The sequence below is a fragment of the Cyclopterus lumpus genome, chromosome 5 (assembly GCF_009769545.1).
Source record: "Cyclopterus lumpus isolate fCycLum1 chromosome 5, fCycLum1.pri, whole genome shotgun sequence".
Taxonomy (NCBI): domain Eukaryota; kingdom Metazoa; phylum Chordata; class Actinopteri; order Perciformes; family Cyclopteridae; genus Cyclopterus; species Cyclopterus lumpus.
This window is the reverse complement of record NC_046970.1, coordinates 95,602-121,694: the sequence shown is the minus strand read 5'-3', so window position 1 is coordinate 121,694 and position 26,093 is coordinate 95,602. Positions and strand designations below refer to the sequence as shown.

At 47.5% G+C, this 26,093-nt stretch overlaps 2 protein-coding genes across 2 annotated transcripts; both read right to left on the bottom strand.

The window, feature by feature from the left end:
• Positions 1–266: 266 nt before the first annotated feature.
• LOC117730359 (transmembrane protein 233-like) lies at positions 267–1,572 on the bottom strand. Its single transcript, XM_034532036.1, has 3 exons — positions 1,405–1,572; positions 829–986; positions 267–381 (listed from the first exon to the last, which is right to left on the bottom strand). The coding sequence occupies exons 1-3, from the start codon at positions 1,570–1,572 to the stop codon at positions 267–269; spliced, it is 441 nt and encodes a 146-aa protein (XP_034387927.1).
• Positions 1,573–2,125: 553 nt separating this feature from the next.
• Positions 2,126–25,792, bottom strand: LOC117731222 (RNA-binding protein Musashi homolog 1-like). Its single transcript, XM_034533424.1, has 14 exons — positions 25,585–25,792; positions 25,106–25,146; positions 24,479–24,560; positions 24,193–24,277; positions 17,829–17,870; positions 17,387–17,479; positions 12,240–12,288; positions 11,842–11,924; positions 11,598–11,715; positions 8,819–8,899; positions 8,601–8,657; positions 7,784–7,843; positions 4,902–5,056; positions 2,126–4,784 (listed from the first exon to the last, which is right to left on the bottom strand). The coding sequence occupies exons 1-14, from the start codon at positions 25,647–25,649 to the stop codon at positions 4,743–4,745; spliced, it is 1,053 nt and encodes a 350-aa protein (XP_034389315.1). The 5' UTR covers positions 25,650–25,792; the 3' UTR covers positions 2,126–4,742.
• Positions 25,793–26,093: the final 301 nt, after the last annotated feature.

The window sequence follows — 26,093 nt, the reverse complement described above, 5'->3', positions numbered from 1 at the left end:
TATGTTCTGTACATTATTTTATTCATCAATTTATTAATAACAATGAATAGAAATAGCGTACATGAAATATCGATTAAATTACTAAATATGTCTAATAATACTTAATATTAACGGAAATACAAGTATTTCTTTATGGATAAAATAGGTATTCTGATAAAATACAACAGTGAAAACCAAAGCATTATTTAAAATGTGTACATTCACCCGTTGTATAGTGTCCACATGAAGAATATTGAACATGAGAGGAAGTTATGTACAGATTGAAGTCAACATGAGGTCACAGTCCTCTCATTGGCAGATGGTTCAGGACGAGCCAGCTGAGCCCTTCCAGACGGCATCACAGCTTTCTCCCTCTCAACGTCCACAACATCAAAAATCCCCCTGGAACACAAACAGAACATTTAAAGAACATCTTTTAAATTCGGAACCCACAGGAGACACATTTGCTAGAGTCATATCACAAAATGATTATATATATGTGTAGGCCATGTGTTGTGGGGCGACTGTGGGTCAGTGGTTAGCATGCCCGTCTTTCAATCAAGAGGTTGGCAGTTCAATCCCCGCCCTAGTCGATGTGTCCTTGAGCAAGACACTTAACCCTGCATTGCTCCCCGTAGCTGTTCTACGGTGTATAATGTAAAGTGTCTTTGAGTATCTTGAAAAGCGCTATATTAATTAAATGGATTATTATTAGATATATGTTGTCTTGCATAACGCTATATCATACATATTACAAATACGAGGAGACTTCTCTTCTCCACGGTGTCTTTATCCTGCTCGCTGCATTTTACGGTGGTATAAGGAAGGATAACGTATGGTAACGGTCACAATATAGCCTGGGAGTGTCTTACGGTGGTGAAATGGACGATGCAGGCGATAGCGATGATGAGAAGGCCAATGATTATGGAGGCAACAGCAACCAAACGGGCGTTCTTGCCCAGCCGCCTCGACCCATCGTAGTCACCCTGATAATAGCTGTTCCTAGACTGAGAAGAAGAAAGTTACACAGAAAACATTTGATCAGTCACAGAAATGAAAAAGACAATGAATGGCTTTAATGATCAGTTTAAACTTTATGGTGTCTAATAATCTAAAGGGACCCGGTCACACGTTATACTTTACATGTAAAACAACACTCAACGGGTCTGCAGACATTACTGGAAACATCACTGAAGGTTCATATCAAACATAGCAACATGCACATTTTGTTTCATTTTCCAAAATGGAGGATGAAGTCGGTTTATTTTGATGGGCAGAACGTGTGTGTGTGTGTGTCATCTTCATGCCTAACACATTCATTAACACTATGAAACTGAATCACAGTAATCGAGAGAGAACTATTTTTAATGACAGCAGTACATTATATATATATATATATATATATTCAGGAAATGCCACACTTACCATGATAGAGAAGACCAGGGCCACAATGTTGATGGGGTAAGCAGGACAGAAACAGGTGAAAATAGTCAAACAGAGGTAGCTGCGGAGTGGAGGTGAAGGTGGAGGTTCGAAAAATACACTTCCATTCAGGGAATGTTTACCGTGTGAATCGAGCCCCTCGAGAGCCATCGTACCCGACAGGAAGGAAACAGTCAGGGAGGAAACTAGAAATTATGAAAAGATGACCGGCTGCAAAAGAGGTAGAACCGGAAAAGGAGAGATGGAATCCAACTTGTAACCAAAATGTCTGAAGTGCAAAAGTCTGCTTGATAAGTGTGATGTGCTGAGTGCTGGTCCTTTTTGTGGGCAGAGCTCTCCCTGCTGGCCTCCATCCAGGACCAAGTGTGAGGGATCGTACTCTGTGTACTGGCATGCCGGTCCATGGAAGTGATCCCTGGATGTGGGTCGGTGCCATTAGACATGCATGAGTTGTTAACACGGTGGCTCAGATTCTGCTGGACCAGGTTCCTCTCTCTGAGTTAGTCCCATTTAAAACTGCTGAAACCATCAGGCCACACATTAACCCTTTGAGACATCCTGAATGTCTTCATGCACTTTGTTTTAAAGGATCTCTGATGACAGAAGGAAGTTCGATTCAGTTGGATCCAGTTGGATTTAACACGTGTGACATCAGCATATAAAGGCAACTCTATTATAATAATAATAAAAACAATAAAAATCAAACACTTTAGAATAATTTATTAGGATTTTAAAATTGAAATTATCAGAAAAATAAAACAAGGGGAAAAAGAAAAGCAGTGTTGTAAAGCTCGGCGGAGAACAGCCCGAATGTTAAACTTCAACTGAGCCCACGCCCGTACACAACAGAAGACATCATTAAAATCAATATACAAGTGGAACAAGATCTCAAAACAGAAAAATATAGTTTCTTTTTTTTTTCTTCTGAAAATAAGTCTTAATGCCGCAGAATTATCCACACGTCGTCTGCTCTTACCAATAATAGTACTATTTTCATTTGTACGGTAAAAAATAACTTATTGCTTTATTGTAAGTTAAAAAGTTACAGTGTTGGTGTCCAGCAGTAGTTTTTTATGTCGCGTCCCAGGCGGTCTGACGGAGAAACTACCGGCTGGATCAGGAAGCCGGGCATCGAACAGGCGGCACAAATAGCCCGCTTTGCAAACGCTGGATTTGTTCCAACTTTTTATTTTTATTTATTTTCCTGCCAGCCAGCGGCATCTGGACTGAGGTCCTGTATCAGAGCCGGCTGGGAGCGAGACCCTGTTCCATCTCTGCCCCCCCCCCCCCCCCATAGAAACAATAATAACGTGTCGGTCGCAGAGCTGCACTAATGTATTAAACCTAAATATGAAATGGGGGCGGAGCCTCAATGGAACAGGGGCATCTTTTTTTTCAGTACCAAAAAAAACTGGCAATCGAAATGCTCCTTCGTTGCCAAAAGTAGTTCCATATGACATGTGGTGCACACGCTCATCACGTGCACGTCATCACGTGCACCTTCACCGGCGTGAAGAGGACACGCAGGATTGTGATGTTTTCTACAATTGCTTCTCTGAGAATGTCCTTCATTTGTTTTCACGGTGCAGAACACCGCAGACAAGAAAATAAAAGAAAACAATAAAAACACAAACATTAAGGAGTGAATCGCGCAAAAATATATATATATTTTCAAAAAAGAGGAAGTCAAGTCAAACCCCGTGACCCCTAACCCTAATCTGAAGTGTCGTGAAGATGAAATCTGGGTCGTCACGGCAATCGAATTATGAAGACGACGCAAAAACAGACGCAGTGACGAGTGTGTAACTGAACTGTTGTGTAGTAAAACTGTTGTATATCTAAACTGTTGTGTAGTAAAACTGTTGTATATCTAAACTGTTGTGTAGTAAAACTGTTGTATATCTAAACTGTTGTGTATCTGAACTGTTGTGTAGTAAAACTGTTGTATATCTAAACTGTTGTGTAGTAAAACTGTTGTATATCTAAACTGTTGTGTATCTGAACTGTTGTGTAGTAAAACTGTTGTATATCTGAACTGTTGTGTATCTGAACTGTTGTGTATCTGAACTGTTGTGTAGTAAAACTGTTGTATATCTGAACTGTTGTGTATCTGAACTGTTGTGTAGTAAAACTGTTGTATATCTAAACTGTTGTGTAGCTGAACTGTTGTGTATCTGAACTGTTGTGTAGCTGAACTGTTGTGTATCTGAACTGTTGTGTATCTGAACTGTTGTGTAGCTGAACTGTTGTGTATCTGAACTGTTGTGTATCTGAACTGTTGTGTATCTGAACTGTTGTGTAGTAAAACTGTTGTATATCTGAACTGTTGTGTATCTGAACTGTTGTGTATCTGAACTGTTGTGTAGATGAGCTGTTGTGTAGCTGAACTGTTGTGTATCTGAACTGTTGTGTAGCTGAACTGTTGTGTATCTGAACTGTTGTGTATCTGAACTGTTGTGTATCTGAACTGTTGTGTAGATGAGCTGCTGGAGACAGCGTGCACACGCCTCCAGATGCATCCTGATAAAAGTGAGATGACCACACATAGTAGTAGATGACAGCCAATCAGCTGTTGACCCCTTAAAACCAACCAATGACATGCGAGCTGGTTCGGTAACCCCCCCTCCCCCTCTCCCCCCTCCCAACGTCTATGTACAATATCTTACAGGAAGACATAAAAACATTGCTTTAAAACCAATTACAGAATAAAATACCTTACAGATTATTATTATTATGTCAATATTAATAACAATATTACAAATGTTTTGTTTTTAAAGACTACCAAAATATACATTTTAGGTTGTTTTTTCCCATGTTTCTGCTCAGTTAAAAAGAGACATTAAGGGATTTTGTTCTTCCTTTGTTAAAAACAGACAAACAAACATGTCGCTTCTTCTTCTTCTTCTCTGTTCACATAACGGCGTTGAAGGATTTCATGATGACGCGACATATCACATTGAAATAAAATTATAATTAAAAAAAACTTACAATAGTCCTCTGTGGCTTTGTCAAAGATGACAACCTCAGAGTTTTTTTTGTCTTTTTTTTCAGTTTTCTTCTCTTAGCTTCAAAAGAAAGTAATGGATAACAAAGGGGGCGGGGCCTAGTTATAACACTACATAAGGACAAACTGGGAGGGGGACGTTATGTTGAAGTGAGATTAGTACAGCAAAACAGTTCAGCATTTCAAAAAGATATTCAGTCGGTGGGCGGAGCCACAGGGAGCCAGTAGAGCCTGTGGCCGGCCAATCAGGTTGTGCCATCAGAGGGCAGCCAGCATTTTGATTGGCTCATCAGCAGAAGAGAGGCCCCTCCCAGCTTCAGTGGTAGCCGTTAGTGAAGGCAGTAGCGATCAGCGGGCCCTGGGGGTACATGGACAAGAGGGGATATACTTTCTATTAGATTGGTGAATAATGTGTGCATCCGTGCATTTATTGAAGTGTGTGTGTGTGCGCTTTGGGGGGGGGCATATGACCTACCCCTAGACCGTGACCAAACCCTGCACCGGGGGAGGGGCTAGCGGCACTGATGTAGCCGCTGACTCCTGAGTCCTGGTTGGCTGCAGCATACAGTTCAGCCATTGGTCCAGGGCTGCTGGTGCCCAGGAAACCAGCTGTGCGTGAAGGGGTGGAGCCTGAGAGATGGAGGAGAAAGGTCAGGCTTCAGCACAGACACATACACACAGACACACACACAGACATACCACAGACACACACACAGACACACCACACAAAACACAGACACACCACAGATACACACACACAGACACACTACACAAAACACAGACACACACCACGCAGACACACACACCACACACACACTCACAGATCACACACCACACACACACACACACACACACACACCACAGACACACACCACAGACACACACACCACGCAGACACACACACACCACAGACACACACCACACACACACAGACACACCACACAGACACACACACACCACACAGACACACACACCACAGACACACCACAGACACAAACACACACACACAGACACACACACACACCCACACCACACAGACACACACACACCACACAGACACACCACAGACTCACACACACACACACACCACACACTCACAGATCACACACCACACAGACACACACACACCACAGACTCACACACACAAACACCACACACACACACAGACACATACAGACACACCACACACACAAACACCACACACACACACAGACACACCACAGACACACACACACACAAACACCACACACACACACAGACACACAGACACACCACACACACACAGACACACCACACACACTCACAGATCACACACCACACAGACACACACACACCACAGACTCACACACACACACACAAACACCACACACAGACACACACAGACACACCACACACACACAAACACCACACACACACACAGACACACACAGACACACCACACACACAAACACCACACACACACACAGACACACCACACACACACACACAGACACACCACAGACACACAGACACACACACACAGACACACACACACACCACACACACACAGACACACACACACAGACACACACACACACCACACACACACAGACACACCACATACACACCACAGACACACACACACACACACACAGACACACACACCACACACACACAGACACACCACACAGACACACACACACACACACACCACATACACCACACACACACAGACACACCACATACACACCACAGACACACACACACACACACAGACACACACACACACACCACACACACACAGACACACCACATACACACCACAGACACACACACACACACACAGACACACACCACGCAGACACACACACCACACACACACTCACAGATCACACACCACACACACACACACACACACACACACCACAGACACACACCACAGACACACACACCACGCAGACACACACACACCACAGACACACACCACACACACACAGACACACCACACAGACACACACACACCACACAGACACACACACCACAGACACACCACAGACACAAACACACACACACAGACACACACACACACCCACACCACACAGACACACACACACCACACAGACACACCACAGACTCACACACACACACACACCACACACACTCACAGATCACACACCACACAGACACACACACACCACAGACTCACACACACACACACAAACACCACACACACACACAGACACACACAGACACACCACACACACAAACACCACACACACACAGACACACCACAGACACACACACACACACAAACACCACACACACACACAGACACACAGACACACCACACACACACAGACACACCACACACACTCACAGATCACACACCACACAGACACACACACACCACAGACTCACACACACACACACAAACACCACACACACACACAGACACACACAGACACACCACACACACACAAACACCACACACACACACAGACACACACAGACACACCACACACACAAACACCACACACACACACAGACACACCACACACACACACACACACACACAGACACACCACAGACACACACACACACACAGACACACACACACACACACACACACAGACACACCACATACACACCACAGACACACACACACACACACAGACACACACACCACACACACAGACACACCACACAGACACACACACACACACCACACACACACAGACACACCACATACACCACACACACACAGACACACCACATACACACCACAGACACACACACACACACACAGACACACACACACACACCACACACACACAGACACACCACATACACACCACAGACACACACACACACACAGACACACCACACACACACAGACACACACACACAGACACACACACACCACACACACAGACACACCACACACAGACACACACACACACACCACACACACACAGACACACCACATACACACCACAGACACACACACACACACAGACACACACACCACACACACACAGACACACCACACACACACAGACACACCCCACACACACACACACAGACACACCACACACACAGACACACCACACACCACAGACACAAACACACACAGACACACACACACACCCACACCACACAGACACACACACACCACACAGACACACCACAGACTCACACACACACACACACACCACACACACTCACAGATCACACACCACACAGACACACACACACCACAGACTCACACACACACACACAAACACCACACACACACACACACACAGACACACACAGACACACCACACACACACAGACACACCACACACACACACACACACACAAACACCACACACATACCTCTAACTACTGCGGCTGCAGCGGCTGCTGCCATTGGTCCGTAAGCAGTCAGGGGAATGGCTGAGGGTTACAAACAAACCAAATCATCGTCACTGTGGCGCTCACATCAGATCACGATCTGCAGCTCACGACTCGACATCTGTGCAAACATCTGGCACCCGGTTTAAATCCAGCTGGTAGATCCAACGGATCAAAACCATCGCATCCAATAAAATCTGACGTTGTATGTTTTAAATAAGGAAATAAAGCTCACGATAAGAACAAGTTCAGCTCAAAGCCAGTAGGTGGCAGTGTACAGAGCACCACACTCCTCACTGGCTGAATTATGTTAGAGGCAGTGAAGGCCTGTTCCTAATTAGTCAAAGTGATCATGTTATTTCAATGTAATGTAATTAAAGTTTTATTTGTATTGACTTAATTCAATATAATATAAAGTTATGTTTTTTATATATATTTAAAGTTTGACTTTATTTGAGTTAATATTTTTTATTTTAAATATAATTTATAATTTAATTTATTTTATAATCTTTGTTTTAAATTGAATTCAAATGATTATTCTAATTACATTTTACTTTGCTAGAAACCTTTTCAAACGACTTAGTGGTCAAATATGGCGCTTTGTTAACACAGGAATAAAAAGCAGAAAGTCATTTTAAAAGATAATTTGTAGCGTTTCTAAAGATGCATTTAAAAAAAGGCTGAATAAACACTTTTATCACCTCAAAAATTAACACGCTGACTATTTTCATCAATGGCTTTGTCAGTTTACATGAAATTTAAATCTAAATGTAAACTGATTCACGTTCTTGCCACTGACCTGCCAGCTCAGCGGGGTGTGATGATGTCATGAGGGGGGTCCTCTCTAAATGGAACTCTAGAAACAGAGAAGAGAGAGAGCGTTGAGTGCACGTGCACACACACACATACACATAAACACACACACACACACACACACACGCTACAGCCTGTATCTTATAGGCGACCTGTGAGAAGACACACAAAGAGTGCAAGAAATGTGAATGCATTTGGAATTACCTGGGAATTGATAAGTGTAACCAGGTGCAATCCCAGAGTAACTGCGGCTGGTGTAGGTAGTCGTCTGGAACCCTGGGTAGCCTGTTGGAGGCAGAACATAACGGAGACTTTAGGGCACTTTTAACTAGTTTCAACTCAAAAACCTGCCTCCTCCTTTCACCATGAACCTGTGCATCATTTAGTGTGTTTGCTGAGCCGCCTCCCATCAGCTGTTTCCTTCTATGAGGTCACATATGTCCTTATATACCTGCTAATGCCATTCGACCTCTACAGCTCATCCAGAATGCAGCTGCTCGACTGGTCTTCAACCTCCCGAAATTTACCCACAATCCTCCGCTCCTCCGCGACCTTCACTGGTTACCGGGACATGGTCTAACCTCACACCAGGACATGGTCTAACCTCACACCAGGACATGGTCTAACCTCACACCCAGGACATGGTCTAACCTCACACCAGGACATGGTCTAACCTCACACCAGGACATGGTCTAACTTCACACCCAGGACATGGTCTAACCTCACACCAGGACATGGTCTAACCTCACACCCAGGACATGGTCTAACTTCACACCCAGGACATGGTCTAACCTCACACCCAGGACATGGTCTAACCTCACACCCAGGACATGGTCTAACCTCACACCAGGACATGGTCTAACCTCACACCAGGACATGGTCTAACTTCACACCCAGGACATGGTCTAACCTCACATCCAGGACATGGTCTAACCTCACACCCAGGACATGGTCTAACCTCACACCAGGACATGGTCTAACCTCACACCAGGACATGGTCTAACCTCACACCCAGGACATGGTCTAACCTCACACCCAGGACATGGTCTAACCTCACACCCAGGACATGGTCTAACCTCACACCAGGACATGGTCTAACCTCACACCAGGACATGGTCTAACCTCACACCCAGGACATGGTCTAACCTCACACCCAGGACATGGTCTAACCTCACATCCAGGACATGGTCTAACCTCACACCCAGGACATGGTCTAACCTCACACCCAGGACATGGTCATGGTCTAACCTCACACCCGGGACATGGTCTAACCTCACACCCAGGACATGGTCTAACCTCACACCCAGGACATGGTCATGGTCTAACCTCACACCAGGACATGGTCTAACCTCACACCCAGGACATGGTCTAACCTCACACCAGGACATGGTCTAACCTCACATCCAGGACATGGTCTAACCTCACACCCAGGACATGGTCTAACCTCACACCCAGGACATGGTCATGGTCTAACCTCACACCCGGGACATGGTCTAACCTCACACCCAGGACATGGTCTTACCTCACACCCAGGACATGGTCTAACCTCACACCCAGGACATGGTCTAACCTCACATCCAGGACATGGTCTAACCTCACACCCAGGACATGGTCTAACCTCACACCCAGGACATGGTCTTACCTCACACCCAGGACATGGTCTAACCTCACATCCAGGACATGGTCTAACCTCACACCCAGGACATGGTCTAACCTCACACCCAGGACATGGTCTAACCTCACACCCGGGACATGGTCTAACCTCACATCCAGGACATGGTCTAACCTCACACCCGGGACATGGTCTAACCTCACATCCAGGACATGGTCTAACCTCACACCCGGGACATGGTCTAACCTCACATCCAGGACATGGTCTAACCTCACACCAGGACATGGTCTAACCTCACACCCAGGACATGGTCTAACCTCACACCAGGACATGGTCTAACCTCTACCAATCAGCTTGTAGCTCCTTCACTTCGAGCTAAACACTCAAAGTCAGACTGTTTGCTGTGCTGGCTCCTCATTGGTGGAACGAGCTCCCCATTGACATCAGGACAGGAAGTCTCTACAGACTAAAAACACATTTTTCGACTATACCTTGAATAGGGAAGGTAGAGCCGTAGTAGCACTTAAATGTCCCTTACCGATAGCACTTTGTAGTTTAACACTCTAGTAGCACTTAAATGTCTCTTACTGATGGCACTTTGTAGTTTAACTTTATTGAAGAAATTGTACTTGCTTGATTCTTGTTGTTCTGAGTTTGGACTCATGGTTTAATGCACTTATTGTAAGTCGCTTTGGATAAAAGCGTCAGCTAAATGACATGTAATGTAATGTAATGTACATGTAAAATACTGTATACACTGGACCAGACAACAACCTCCTGAGTTACCACCTAACACCCACTAGAGGGCGCCAACCAACCACACATGACACATGGTGGGTTGTTTTTCTCAATGAGGATGCTTTTCAAATTTCCCTCCATCGCCCTTCAGTCTGTGACCTCTAAATCTTGAAACCGTAGATCCTAGTTTTATTCACTGGAGATGAGCATGTAGAAGTCAGCTCATATATTCATATCAACACAATTAAGAAGCTCATTTTAGTTCAAGTGAACTGGATTTCTTTCCCCCCTCAACATTTAATGGGTCAAGAAATCCAGAACTGAAGGAGTCACAGAGGACATCGTGGAGCTTTTGTATTGCAGCAGAACATAAAACCGATTCACATTTACATCAAATTTAGCCGTCAACTCATTTCTGTTGCAGCCTGGAAACCGGCCTATATTTATTATGAACATTTGAAATGTAGACCCCCCCCACCCCTCCTCCTCCCCCAGTCATAACCCTAACTACCCTTTAATTTAAACAGTTACAGACTAAATGTGGCATTACATAAAGACATAGAAGCTAAAACTACCCACTGATGTGTCTGTTATGTTAAGCTTCTGATACGCACATCTGATATTGAATCTTACCCAGCATGCCGATGCCCAGCATGAAGGCATCCATCCCATAGGGCATCACTCTGGAGCGGCCTCTGGCTGAACCGGTCGGCGTCATCACTTCCTTGGGCTGGGCCTTCTTGCACTCCACCTGAGTCACAGCAGCAGCGTTTATTAATAATAATTAAAACACCACCTGGCAGAAGACTCAAATCCACACACCCCGGAGTAGATCAATGTGTGCGAGGCATATTTGTGTTGCTGCAGACGTGCGTACCATTTTGTTGTTGATCTCATGGAAGTGGATCTCACACACTTTCTCCACGACGTCTTCGTTCTCAAAGGTGACGAAGCCGAAGCCTGAAGACACAAAGACTCACTCTCAGTCCTCTCCCAGTGTGTGCTGTGGTCAAAGACCATTAAACAAATACAAAGTGCTGCAGAAACCAGTCAAAAGCCATTTCTAACACAGGGAGCTAAAAGACATCAGGGCGCCTGTCAATCAAGCCGTTGGCATCATGGAGGAGCTGGGAGGGGGCGTGGCCCGGATTCACCCTCTTCTACCAATCATCACACTCAATGTGCCTCACTCCACCCGACTCTGAAGTCACCCCCCGACCTCCTGTGTGTGTGTGTGTGTGTGTGTGTGTGTGTGTGTCATAACTGCATACGTACCTCTGTGTCTGTTGGTTGTTTTGTCAAACATAAGCATGGCGTCATCGACCTGTGACAACGAAAGCAAAGATGAGCTACGACATATTAACACACACACACACACACACACACACACACACACACACACACACACAGCATGGGGTGCCATTGTCCCTCTTTAGCACTGGGGTAAGAGGGGAAAACAGATGGAGAGGGTGGAGAGGGAGGGGTGACAGGTGACAAAGGAGGAAAGAAAAAAGAAAGAATGAGAGGAGAGAAAGGAGGAAAGCGATGTGGAAATGGGGGGGGGGGGGGTGTATAAAAATAAAACGAAATACAATCTATCAAGGTGAAGGAGAAGTTTCCCATTCGAGGCGCTGGAGGAAATTCTTTCCTATTCTTTGCTCCGTCTGTCGTTCTCAGACTCTTTCTCCCCCTCTCTCTCTCTCCCCCATCCCTCCCTCTCTCTCTCTCCCTCCCCCTCTCTCGCCCTCCCTCTCTCTCTGCTCTCTCCCTCTCCCCCTCCCTCTCTCTCTGCTCTCTCCCTCTCCCCCTCCCTCTCTCTCCCTCCCCCCCTCCCTCTCATTCGTCCACCCTTGCTGTCTTTCTTTCCTTCTCAACAAACTTTACTATTCCCATGGAGACCCTGTAAAGAATTTAAATTAGACCCCCCCCCATTCCCTCGCAAACTAATTTCAATGAAAAGAATGGAGGGAAAGGAGAAAGGAGAAAAGTAGAGGGAAAGAAAGCATGGAGGAGAGGAGGAGAGGAGGAGAAAAGGGGGAAGCTGAAGAATCATAGCAGGTGAAGTTTTGATGATAAATGAACATTTTGGATCAGAACAAAGTGAACGAGACTCTTTGTCAACTCTCCTTTCATTCTTCTTGTCCCTCCACTCTCACTCCGCGGCCTATTCATATTCCTCCTCCTCCCCCTTTCACCCTCTCTCCTCCCTCCCTCACTTGTTCTTCACTGGAGAGACAGATAGAGAGAGAGAAATAGAGACAGAGACACAGAGAGACAGAGACAGAGACACAGAGAGACAGAGAGAGAGAGACAGAGAGAGAGAGAGAGAGACAGAGAGAGAGAGACGGAGACACAGAGAGACAGAGAGAAAAAGAGACAGAGAGAGAGAGAGACAGAGACACAGAGAGACAGAGACAGAGACACAGAGAGACAGAGAGAGAGAGACAGAGAGAGAGAGACAGAGAGAGAGAGACGGAGAGAGAGACAGAGAGAGAGAAACGGAGAGAGAGACAGAGAGACAGAGAGAGACAGAGAGAGAGAGACAGAGAGACAGAGAGACAGAGACAGAGAGACAGAGACAGAGAGAGACAGAGAGAGAGAGACGGAGACACAGAGAGACAGAGAGAAAAAGAGACAGAGAGAGAGAGACAGAGACACAGAGAGACAGAGACAGAGAGAGAGACAGAGAGAGACAGATAGAGAGAGATGTTTGTACCGGACATTTTTTATTTTTTCTAAGTATGGCGACAACATTCACAATGATCTGCTTCACAGATCTTCCTCCATCCCATAGAGCCATGAGCAGCATGACTACACAGCTATTTTCATGGGGCAGCAGGCCCTGAAACTCAAACTGCTGTAATGTGAGGCCTCTGGAGGACCAGCCACCGGAGTACTGACCTTTACTCTGAGACGTGAAACACATCACGCAGATTTTAAATGTAAAGGATAAACAACACGGAGAGCATCAAGGTGGCTTCTACAACCTTCCTGACCCTCTAAACGCTCTTCCTTTTTCCATATAGCCGCACGCACGCACGCACGCACGCACGCACGCACGCACGCACGCACGCACGCACGCACGCACGCACGCACGCACGCACGCACGCACGCACGCACGCACGCACACACGCACGCACACACAGCACCCCCTCCTCCCTCTGTCCTTCATTCAGTTTTTGCCCGTCCTCTCCTCTCATGCCTTCCACCCTTCCGGTCGTCCAAACTCAATGACACAGCAGCGAGTGAGGGAACAGGACAGTAAGTAGACAGCTGCAAGCCAACATGTTATCATAAGAGTAGAGTTGCCCCCCCCCCCTTCCCCCTGCGCGCGCGCGGGTTAGCATTAGCAACATCTATCCGGGAAGAGATGGCCGACGGTCAGCACTGCCGAGCTTTTGGACTGTGCAGCCACGTCTTTGCAGCCAGAGCAAAGACAACACGCTGCACCGTCACGCCGACACGGTGGTGTGCTGATTGGGGAGATATTGCGTCACATGCGTGAGCGTCACGTGCGTGAGCGTCACGTGCGTGAGCGTACGCCACGGTCGCACACCGGCCCTCGCGCCCTTGCCAAAGCTAATAAGGAGACGCTCTCCGATGTCCGCCGCCCGGGGTGCTGTAAGACAATCTGATTGGAAAGCCGTGGGGGTCTGAGATTGGCTCCAAGGCGGCTCGGTCGCTAACTAGGCGGCGAAGAAGAGTTACGGTCATATTTTCATGAAGTTGTGACATTATGGGATGCACTGAAGCCGCCACAATCATACGCGGGGAAACATTGGAAATATCCAGTTTGTAGTGAAGCGTGCAGCCATTGTCTGAAAGAACAAGCGTCTGCTGACAAGTTCATTACACTTTCTGCGGGATTATGAAAGGTGGCATTCACATTTTGTTCCCCCTTCTGTCTCCTCACATCTCCCTCTTTCATTCTCTCTCTCTCCCTCCCTCCCTCTCTCCAGCCATCGCTCTCTAAACAGGCCAGCAGACAAAGTGTTCAGTCAAGCCTCCTAATCGCCAGCTCACATGGGTGAGTGGAGTCCCAACTTTCCCCGTCTGCCCCATCCATGCTGCATTTTTCATCTTATCCGCTCCTTCCTCTGCTCACGGCTCTGATTCTCTCACTTGATTTCAGAAGAGGGGGTTTAAGAGAAGCAGGGCAACAAAGAATTACACATGCAACCTTTGGGTTACACATAACTGACTGTATGGACAACATGCTTGAAATGCTAATTATCATATTACCTAACTGCCTGATTAAAAAACACATTTCTCTGACCCACACGGGCCAAAACCAGTGAGGTGTTTTCACCCTCTACAGGTTGAAAGGCATTTCCAGACCTCCGGATTCAGGCTCCTTTCTCATACAAACATGGCTGCCGGCCTGAAGACATGTAGCACCAGGAGCTCCGATAGGATACCTCACATCAACACACGTCTTGGACACCTGCGTCTCCCCGAGCGGCCGCCTCAGTCCGGCCTCGTGAAGTTTGTGTAGGTGTGCCTGCAGAACCGGCCTCCAGAAAATAAACCACGGCGAGTATCAAAGAGCTGCAGCCGATGCACAGTGCATTCTGTGTTTTCCTTTTGCGAGGCGGTGCCGCGCTATGAAAACAAACAGGACTCGCAGTCCCACTCCATCCTAACCTGCAGCTTGTAACCAGTCTCAGATAATAAACAAGAAATACCTCCCGCTCGGTAGGAATGCGCTGTGGAGTCGGCGCTGACCACGATACAGCTTTGGTCTCACGTGTCCAAACAGTCCAAATGTTCCCTCATTGTGCGGAGGGAGTGTTGTCTTAGATACGAGTGTCACAGCACCTTTACAGGACCCAGACTATGTGAATCTGAACCAGCACCCGAAACATGGCGGTGATTCAGAGGCCAGCTGAGAGGACACTCTGAAGCCATGTTGGTGTTCAGACCAGCAGCACGAACACACACTTCATGTGTGTGAACACTGGGCCTCACTCAGTGCAAATGTATGCGAGCTGGCCGGTGTCACTGTAACACTCTCATGCACGCACACACCCTTCTTTCCATTCATGCAAATGCACACTTCTTACACATTTTTCCTTTTTTTTAAGAAAGGAAACAAAACAAAAAAACACCCCACTGGATTACAGCGGGACAATGGGTGAAAGCAGGTCACCACGGCAACGAGCAGAGAGGGACCGGAGCATGGTGTGTGTGTGTGTGTGTGTGTGTGTGTGTGTGTGTGTGGGATGGGAGGGGAGTTGGTGTCTTAGGTCGTGGTTTGGGGTGAGATGGGGGGAGGGGGGCGGTTACAGGAGCAGCTGTTGTATCTGATTAATTCACGCTGAAGAGCCTGAACTCAACACACTGTTAGCTCACGACTAGCTTGAGGGACACGTTGATACATTGTGGCCCCTCAGGTTGCTGTTTTCACTTTTCCTCCTCTCTATATCCACATTCCTCCTTCTCTCTGCCCTTCAACCCTTCCTAACGGCCCTCCCTCTCTCTCTGCGGGGGGTTGCTTCTTCCCTTTCATTCCCCCCACCACCTCCCCTCCTCTGGCAGCTTTTCTTTTCTTTTCTCCGTCCTCCCCGGCTCCTCATCTGTCTCCACAGCATGTTTGCCTTTCACCACGTTTCATTCAGAGGAGCTGAGCGGGACAAATGAAGAGCCCCCCGAAACTAAGATGTGATTGTAAAAGAGCAAAGCAGTGAACAAAAGAGATAAACTAACACACTAACTAGAACTGTAGCTGGCAAAGAAGATCCTCAATGACCAAAGAGCGTTTCATTTCATCCGTTTAGTTTTTGGTCTTTTCTTTCTCTCCGGACCCCTAAATGTTTGCTGCTTGTTCTCTCACATTCGGCCTCTTTTGCACTTTTTCCTCGAATAAATAGAGAAAAAAAGGAGTAAAACAAAAAGGAGCAAAAGAAGCTTTTTAAAAGCAAAGAGATATGAAAGGGGCCGACAGATGAATATAATCCATCAAAGGTGTCCAGTCCATTAGAGCGGTGCTTCCCAACCAGGGCTGCAGTACTTGGACCCCAGGGGGCACTTCTGCTGTTGCCAGTCAGCAGGGGGAAAGATTGCGGAGTAGCTTAAGCAATTTGATCAAATAAGATATTTTGCTTTCATTTGTAAAAAAAACACGACGATATACAGAGTCAGCTTTGCACCTGAACGCTGCAACTAAGTGTGTGCACAGGTGAGCATGTGGCTCAAAGTATTGAACACCAGCTCATAGTTATGGATAAAGCTAATATAGCTAACAGCTACACATGCTAACTGAACAAAACCCACCTATTAATCAATGAAAAATGATTGCAACATTATCATATCCACCTTTATATAATTATAATCTTTATAATACTCATTTCTAACAGGGTGTCCCGTGGACGTGACAGACCTGAGATTATCAGAGTGGGTCGCCAGGTGTGTGCCAGTGTTACCTTTCCAAACTGGTCAAAGTAATGCTTCACATCTTCGATGGTGGTGTTGACCGACAGTCCTCCGACGAAGATCTTCTTTGTCCGGGTCACCAGCTAGAGGACGAAGAAGGATTAAGAATCGTTTACCACTAACCACGTGAGGCAAAGGGGTCCAAGATGGAGACCAAGAGACGTCTCAATTCACTTCAGTTTAAGGCTGATACCTTTCTGTGTGTGTGTGTGTGTGTGTGTGTGTGTGTGTGACATTGGCTGCTGGTGGATGGGGGCAGGGTGGGGTCAGGGCATGGGGTCATGGGGTCACGGGGTCAGGCAAGTGGATTGCCGCTCATTTTAGGTCACTTGTCTGACTCTAATCCAGCCAACCAGGGCTGAGCGATGAGCGGCGCACACCATGACATCATTACTACTCGTCTGGCTGTTAACCCATTCGGGGCGCACTCACCTTAGGCTGAGCCCGGCGGGGGAACGCCACCTTCGGGTCGATCTGTAGGGGAGAGACGAGGCCAGGTGAGTTTTTAAAAGGAGGACATTGCTGCTCTTGAAACAACGTCTTCATTGCGTGACACATTGCTGACGCCTGCTTTGACATCTCAATGTCGACCCCACTGCTGGAGGAAGGGTGTGTTGTTTTATTAAAATACAATATGTGAGAAAGTATTAATGTATAAAAAGAGAAATGCATTGTCACTAAACCACAGGAAGGAAATATTTTATAGATGCATTAATAAATGTACAGTACATAATTTCTTTAGTTTAGACCACAAAGAGAAGTAATGTGTCATAATTATTATTGTTTTTTAAACATGCAATCAGTTCAGAATCATATTCCTAATTTTGCCATTTTAAACAATAGAACAAAGACAAGGCGTCCAGTAGCTGTGTGTGTTAACTAACTAGAATGACTTACAACACGAGCCTGTAAGTCTGAGCCCATCTGAAGGCCTGCAGGTCCACAAATAGAACGCATGCTAATCTGTGCGTATGTATAGTAGACCCTTGTTTATGCCAGCCCCAAAAACCAGCCCAACAAAATACACAGCGAGACGTGAATATGTGCATTCTCTAAACGGTGTGAGACTAAACTAAATGCATCTCCGCCACTAACTAGACGGCGCGGGGCCGCCCGGCATCCAAAATGAGCATTTCATATTTTGAATACATCGCAGACGGGATATGTATTTTGCAAATCTCACAAAATCCAGACAACCTCCATTTTGGATTAGCCCCTTTTTGACTGTATCCATATTTCTCCCGAGTGGAATGTCTCCGCAGTGGTCAAGGTTACAGATAAAATTAGAAGCAAATGAGTTTTGAATGAGCTGGCCTTTAATAATGCTAAATATGCAAAGCCTGGCCTGGCATTTTAAATGTGTGAGGAATCCTGCGTGAGAGATGGTTTCAGGTCACAGGACCTTGTAGTGTATTATGGTCTTAGGGTTCCATCTTTGTTCTAATAATTGGATGTGTGAAGTGAAGCCCTCGTATCTCACACCGCCGCTATCAGAGGTATTGAATTGATATTGGCAACTTAAAGAGAGCCTTATCAACCGGCCAGAAATAAGTACTTTTTAACATGAACAATACACACATTTCAAGGGAGGGTGTTCATTCAATATTCTCACAATCCTTTCATCTCCCTGCTTCTGATGACACATGTACGGACACAGATACCCCAGGAGGACCTCTAAGTACCCCAGCTTTAGCACTGCTTTGAGGGCGTCACTAAGATGCAGCTGCAGCGTCCTTGGGAGGGATTGCAGAAGGTCTTTGCACCTTGAAGTGGGGCACAAAGACGAGAGGAGTGGTGTCACCTCCAGCTGGTCTGATCACAAAGACAAAGGTGACAAGGACACGCAACGCCACCGGCAACTATCGGCAACAGCAGTGCAACAAGCGGGCGTCCAATCACAGCGCAACACAACAGGCTTCGTCTCTGTGATTGTTACCCAGACAGTGACCTCACCACCTGCTTTTCAGCAAAGATGATAGCGAAAGAGCAGACGAAGCCATTTTTATATAGTTCGAGTCTCCCGGTTTACAGCACGAGTCTCGTGCACCTGTTTCCAGGCCGCACGTGCACTTCATGGTAGAAACACAGCGAGCGATAACAAAAGAAAGGAGACGCTGCAGAGGGCACGAGAAGATGTCTGCAGCGTTCCTCCTCAGGACTAAATGTGTTGTAAATACATATCTGTGTACACCGCCTTGCTTTGTCCCTGAGGCTGCCGGTCAGAATCCAACTCATCTGACACCGGGTCGGTTCCACCGAGCCGAACGCAGACCAACACACAGCAGCCGTCTCATTTAATGTTATTGTGTCTTTGTGAGATATATTTCTTCTTCAGTTCTGCGAGGAAACGGCGTGCACTAGTGATTATATAAAAAAATATGTATACAGTATAGAGTGGTATACTTTTCTTAAACCTCGAAAATATATATTCTTTTTGCCTTATATGGTAGATGAAACACCTGACTTCATCACATTGAAGCAACAGTCCTGTTCATGTGATTGGACACATTAAAAATCAGTCTCGTCGTATATATCTTTATATTTTCCACCCATATTTCACATGTCAAAACACCAATATTTCAAAGCTTTGAAATCAACATAAGCTCCTAAAAAACAGAAGGTTACCAGTTACTAGACTAGGTTAGCCTAATGCAGTATCTGTAGTAGTGCTACTACTAGTCATGCCATGCTGTTAAGAAATCATTCCACTTCAGCGAAAAAACAGAATCTATCTAACATTTAATTTCTAAATCTGCCTGTGCTCAAAGGAAGGCTATAATGGATGAAGACTAAAGCATCTATCAGCCCGGAGGTGGACAGATAGGCCACAAAGTGAATGACGCAGGTCACCGTAACACTCAGAAATAGCTCTTCTGCGACGCGATCCACACCGGTGGAAACGTACCGACTGCCGATCGCCGGTTAAACATTTGCATGAATGAAAATGAGTGTCTCTCCCCAGACTGCCGACGAAGAGTTATGACTGAGTGTTCTTGGTCTGACTGACGTCCTGCTTCATGACATCCAACCTCCGCTCCATCGAGAGCCGCGTGGTGACGGCACAGCCGACAATGTGATTTTTAGTGGTTTAGCTTTGAGACTAATCTACGACCAATAGTCACCTCGTGTGGCCCGGCACGTCCACCACCGTTACAGACTGGAAAACAAAAATAAAAAAGATCGGAAGTCAAATCAATGGGTAGATGAGTAGAGAGAGAGAGAGAGAGAGAGAGTGAACATGAGGGAGCACAGGGGAAAGAGCAGGCATTCATTTGGAAAACAGGGTCCGCCCATCAGAAAGTGGGCCGGTCCAGTGTGGCAGGGCCGGCCCAGCAGGCAGCCCCTCTGATTTCATTAATTAACAGGACAAAGAGTACAAAACAGATGGGCCCGTAGAGGCCCCCCCCCCCACACACACACACACACACACACACACACACCAACACATGTATACAAAGTGACGGATATATGTAATTAAATAAGAAACTATACACACATACACACTAATCCAACAACAAGTGTATTGCCATCACAGACATATAGACGTCTGTGCTCATTGGCCGATCTGCCAAAATGGATAACACCCCCCCACTGATAAAAAACAAAACAAAAAGGCACCACAGGCCGCCCCATTATGGCGATATAGTCAATATAAGCTAAACAAAAAGCCATAAACAAGAGGAGACAACAGCAGTTGGCTTGTCAATGCACGCAGGACAAGCGAGAGAGAGAGACTGGGTCTGGGCTCAGGCCAACGGGGTCAATCTGCACCGCTGAACAATGGCACAGTAATTAGTTAACGAAGCTCACTAATGAGGACCCCCCACCCCACCCCTGTAACCCTGCTGCCTCATCAGGTCATGTGTGGTGGGTGGGGGTGGGGCATGGAGAGAGAACCCTGGATCCACCTTCAGAGCAGGTCTCTGCGTTATCACCGGATCTGAGGCCAAGCGTAGACCTCGGACACCCAATCCAGTTTGTTTCCCTCAATCGGATTAGCTCCTCTTCAGATCTATACTCATTACAACACGGGAGCTCCTCCACCTTCTCCATCCCCCATCTCCGGTTTTGTCCACGTCAGCACTTGCCGCTAATCTCCAGTCGGGAGCGAGTGGCTCAACCCTGTACCAGGTGTTGGACCAGGAGCCCCGGCAGCGGTCCACTGAGGCCGGCGCTGGCATTCGCCGCTACGGTGCACTGATGCAGCAGAAAGCCGCTCCATTAACACCACGCTGGTGACCAGTTACTTCCCACTGCAACACGCTGACTGGGTCTCAACCCAAGCCAAATTATCTTCTGCATGTTCCTTTATTTTTGCCTTCTTTCAAGTAATGTGTGTCGGGGTTATTTTTGGCCTTTACAAAAAGAGTGAATACTATATTACAGATGATAAAACGTCATCAAGTACCGTCTTCTGTACAGTTAACACGGCGTAAAAAAAAAAGGACACAAAGAATCTGAAAAAGTGTGTTGCCAGATTTCATGTCACAAATTGCCACGAGCTGAAAACTGCACGACAAATAACCTAAAATCACCTGAAGAAAACCAGAACCAGTTGTGCCCTTTTTCTCTGTCCAGAGGAACATGGCCTCAGGCCACACTCGGCCGACAGGAAATCTAACCTGCGACCAAAACAACCACCTCGCTCTAAAACAACCCCCCCCCCCCCCCCCCCAACAGGTACTGACAGTGACTATAAGGTCCGGTGTGCGTTGTCATGGAGGATGAAACAATAGTCTAAGTGTGTAACTCCACTTCAGCTGGCCGCTCCGGGTGACGGCATTTACTTCTCACCCTGTTGCTCCATGACACCCTTCACCCTCCTCGTCTTCCTCTTTACTCACAAAACTAGAAGGCTTCGCACGAGAAGAAGGGGAAAAAAATCACAGAATATCCGTCCTCATTCCAGAGAGGAATGTCCTTCTCACATCTCCCGATCAAATAATGTCCGTCCTCCTCTAACTACGGGGGGGGGGGGGGGGGGGGACGACACACACAAAGTGCATGGAAATAAATAAATATGGAAAATAATTAAACTGGGACAGGTGTTACAGAGAGGCTGACACTGATCCCATAAAGCCACGCATGTTATTAAAAATATTCGCTCCAACGCCACAGACTTTGACCCACAGTTGACTCTAAGCTTTGATAAAATAAAATAAAAAATACTATAGAAAGGCTTTATTCCTAATTATTCAGAAGCAGAAGCAAAGCCGTGTTGAGCTGTTGAGGAATGAGCTGTTTCGCTGTCGTGTTGAATCGGTCATATTTGAGGTATCGTCGTAGAATTAAGCTACATGCAATATATACCAAAACATTATTATGGTCTTCAACAATAGAGCAAATGTGAGAGCCGGACAGAAATCTAGGTTCTTATTTCCAAAAATGGAAGTACAAAATGGCAACCGTAGCCCGGGTGGATAAGCGTTGCCCCGGTGTGCTTCCCCCACAGACTGCTGCCACAACAGCCGGAGCAACCGAAGCTGCACATTAGTATTGTTATGCTGTATTTTGGTTCATAACAGGGCAACTGAACCCCGCACGGCACACATGCACGCTCTGGCTCTTTACCTGGGTTTAATAGGTAATATGACTCACTGAGTAAGTTGTTCTTACTGAAGAAAAAAAAAAAGACAAATTACCAGCAGCAACACATATTTAGTAATAAACCTCACAGCAACTGTGCAGAAAGATCCAGCTTCGCAATTAAATTCAAACATTCAAAAACCTCAAATCACACAAATAACATCCCTGATCGTGCACACATTCTGTCGTAATAAAACATTATCTGTGTGCGTGTGTGTGTCAAAGCTCCGCTGCCCAACCGAGCCAAGTGTCTTAAGTTAGTTCTAAATAGCTCAGAAGTTGTTATGGAGACATAAATCCCATCAGGCTGTGCAGCGTCTCCTGTGGCTGGCGTCACCCGAGCAACAGGCCTGCTCCAACAACTAACCAACTCCACCTTTCTCTCCACCCCTGGGCCCTGCTGCCTCTCTGTGCCACCGGTTTTCTCAAATGATCCTATTGTGTGTGTGTGTGTGTGTGACACACCCAGTCCCCATTTCCACCACTAACCTACGTGACGGAGACAGCAACAAGTACACCGTCACCGATATTCTGATCCGAGTCAGCGGCTCTGAATCCAACGCAGGGATCCACACCCGCCTACGAGTCCCCGTCCCCGTGGGTCTGGATTATGTAGCCGAGCCCAGAAGCCCTGTGAACTCCATCCGGCATCTCGTTTGTTGCATTTACCCCACGTTTACCCCCGTGTAAGATGTGTAGGAGGGGAAATCACAGAAGTGTGTTCAAACAAAACCTCGACTCATGTGGACCTCACAGACTTCCCCCCGGCTTTAGCTTGTCTGACGGCTTCCTTCCCTCAAAAGTTTGTTTTTCTTCTCCTCTGAGAGCTGCCACTAGAAAACTGTTGCTGATATTTTCTATGAAGAAGGAAAAACATGCAAGCTCTCGGCATAGAGCCTGCAAGAGGTCTGCATAAAGCCTGCAAGGGGTCTGCATATACCTTGTAAGGGGTTTAGCAGGGGCTGCTACCCCATTCAGTTCCCCCAGGTAACCATGGCGATGAAGACCAAGAAAGAACGCTTTCATGTTGGTGCCCTGAACTGGGATTTGTAGGGGAAATGAGCAGAGAGGGTGGGGGGGGGGGGCTCATCAACTTTACAAGCCATAGGGTGGGAGGCAAAATGCACAGAGGGAGGAAGAAAAAAAAGTGTGGAAAAGTTGCCCAACACAAGTCGCGGAGCAGCTCCGGCTCCTCGGAGGTGGAACTCACCGTTTTGGAGTCCAGCTCGTGTCGGTTCTGCGCCAGAACCTGCTCCACGCCGGCCTGCTCTGCGTACGTTACGAACCCGAACCCCCTGCGCGGAAGAGAGAACACACACATATATATAAATATATATATATATATATATATATATATATATATATATATATATATATATATATATATATATATATATATATAAGAATACATTACAACTCTGCAACATCTTGCACGAGCATGGGGCGCACGAGGCCCCCGGTGATAGGCCGGCGGGGCGCACACGCCTCCTCCTTACCTCGACCGCTTGGTAACGGGATCCCGCATCACCATGCACTCCTTCACCTCGCCGAATTTACAGAAGTACTCCTTCAAGCCCTCTGCGGAGACACACAGCACGGGGGAATGAACCACACGGGCCCGGGCGAGCTGCTGGCCGGGGCCGGAGAGAGACAATGGGGTCTGGCGGACCACGTTGTGCCCCCCCCCCCCTCTTCACCCCGGTCCTCGGAGACTGGACTCGGGCTATCTGGCCATTCAGCATAACAGCCCATTAGGCCCCACGGACCACAAACAAAGCTACACTTGCATACGACAACACCGCGTGCGTGCATCAGCCTGCGCGCGCGCGTCTTACAATAAATGAATGGACAATAAGGAAAACAACACGCACGCGCGCCGGCCATCGCTACGAGCCGAACTTCTGCTCTAACGCCGAATGATCGACCGCGTCTCACCGCGGACGGCCATCCGGTGTTGAGCCGTCGCGCGCGGGCACCGACATCACAAAATAACGCCAGAGAATCCGGCTTTGATTTGAACTATTCACGCGGTTCCTCCTCAACTTCCATATGGACGCTGGGTGCGCGTGCGTGTGCATGGGAGAAAACAAGGAGTAGTTAAAGTAGCGTGCGGGACAGCTCACCTTGTGTTGTCTGCCAACTCAGACCCCCGATGAACATTTTGCTGAATGAGAGAAACACAAGCTGTAAGTCACACGTAATAAACAACACATGCATGTGGGGGGCGGGGGGCTGGAGGATGTGTGTGTAATATAGCATGAATAAAGTCAGAAGAAAGCATCGGCCATGTTTGAAGTCACCCATCGGCCGTTATAATCCCCCAGAGGAGGAACACACGAGAGGATGGGGGAGAAGTTGCAATGTGGCCTTCTGGAGGACGACCGGGACAAATAAACAAACACCGGGGAAACAGGCGGAAAGCGGCGGAGTGGATCCATCACACACACACGCACACACACACACACACACACGGACAGACACACACACGCAGCGTGCTCGTCTTTTGTCTCGGCTCCGCTCGCGCACTGAACTCCACTAAAGTCCAAGGTGAACTCGGATCGGGCCGAGGGGCGAGCGCGCGGCGCGCGGCGGCGGCTCCTACCAGGGGTCGTGGGGGGAGTTGTCCGTGCCGGAGGACAGGCTGCTCGGGCTCCCTTCCGTGTCCATTCCGCTCTCCGCTGGTTTATTCCCGCACAGTGAGGCGAGGAGAGGCAGCGAGGCTCCAGACTCAGGGGCGGGAAGCCGAGGGGGGGGCGAGGAAACACACGCACACACGAACGTACATGCGCGCACGCTCGGAGATAAGCTCCGCCTCTACCTCGTTTTCCCGTAGTCTACCCCGGCCTCGGACCGCCCCTCCCATCCCCCCGCCCCCTCCCATCCCCCCGCCCCCCTGCACGTTGCCGGCCTCTTTCTTCTCGCCGCCGGTGGCGCTCTCTCGGTGGTGTTTCCCCGCCGTGCAGCACGGTGTGGCCCGCTGGAGCCTCTCGGTGGTTAGACATGTCCGGTCTCCGTGCAGCACGGTGTGGCCCGCTGGAGCCTCTCGGTGGTTAGACATGTCCGGTCTCCGTGCAGCACGGTGTGGCCCGCTGGAGCCTCTCGGTGGTTAGA

Coding starts and splice junctions, on each gene's coding strand:
- LOC117730359 (XM_034532036.1), bottom strand. CDS start 1,572: ATGGCTCTCGAGGGGCTCGATTCACACGGTAAACATTCCCTGAATGGA. Junction 987..1,404: donor CCCTGGTCTTCTCTATCATG/GTAAGTGTGGCA, acceptor TCTTCTTCTCAG/TCTAGGAACAGCTATTATCA. Junction 382..828: donor AGACACTCCCAGGCTATATT/GTGACCGTTACC, acceptor TTTGTGTTCCAG/GGGGATTTTTGATGTTGTGG.
- LOC117731222 (XM_034533424.1), bottom strand. CDS start 25,649: ATGGACACGGAAGGGAGCCCGAGCAGCCTGTCCTCCGGCACGGACAAC. Junction 17,871..24,192: donor ACGAGCTGGACTCCAAAACG/GTGAGTTCCACC, acceptor TCTCCCCTACAG/ATCGACCCGAAGGTGGCGTT. Junction 8,900..11,597: donor GCTGGGCATCGGCATGCTGG/GTAAGATTCAAT, acceptor TGCCTCCAACAG/GCTACCCAGGGTTCCAGACG.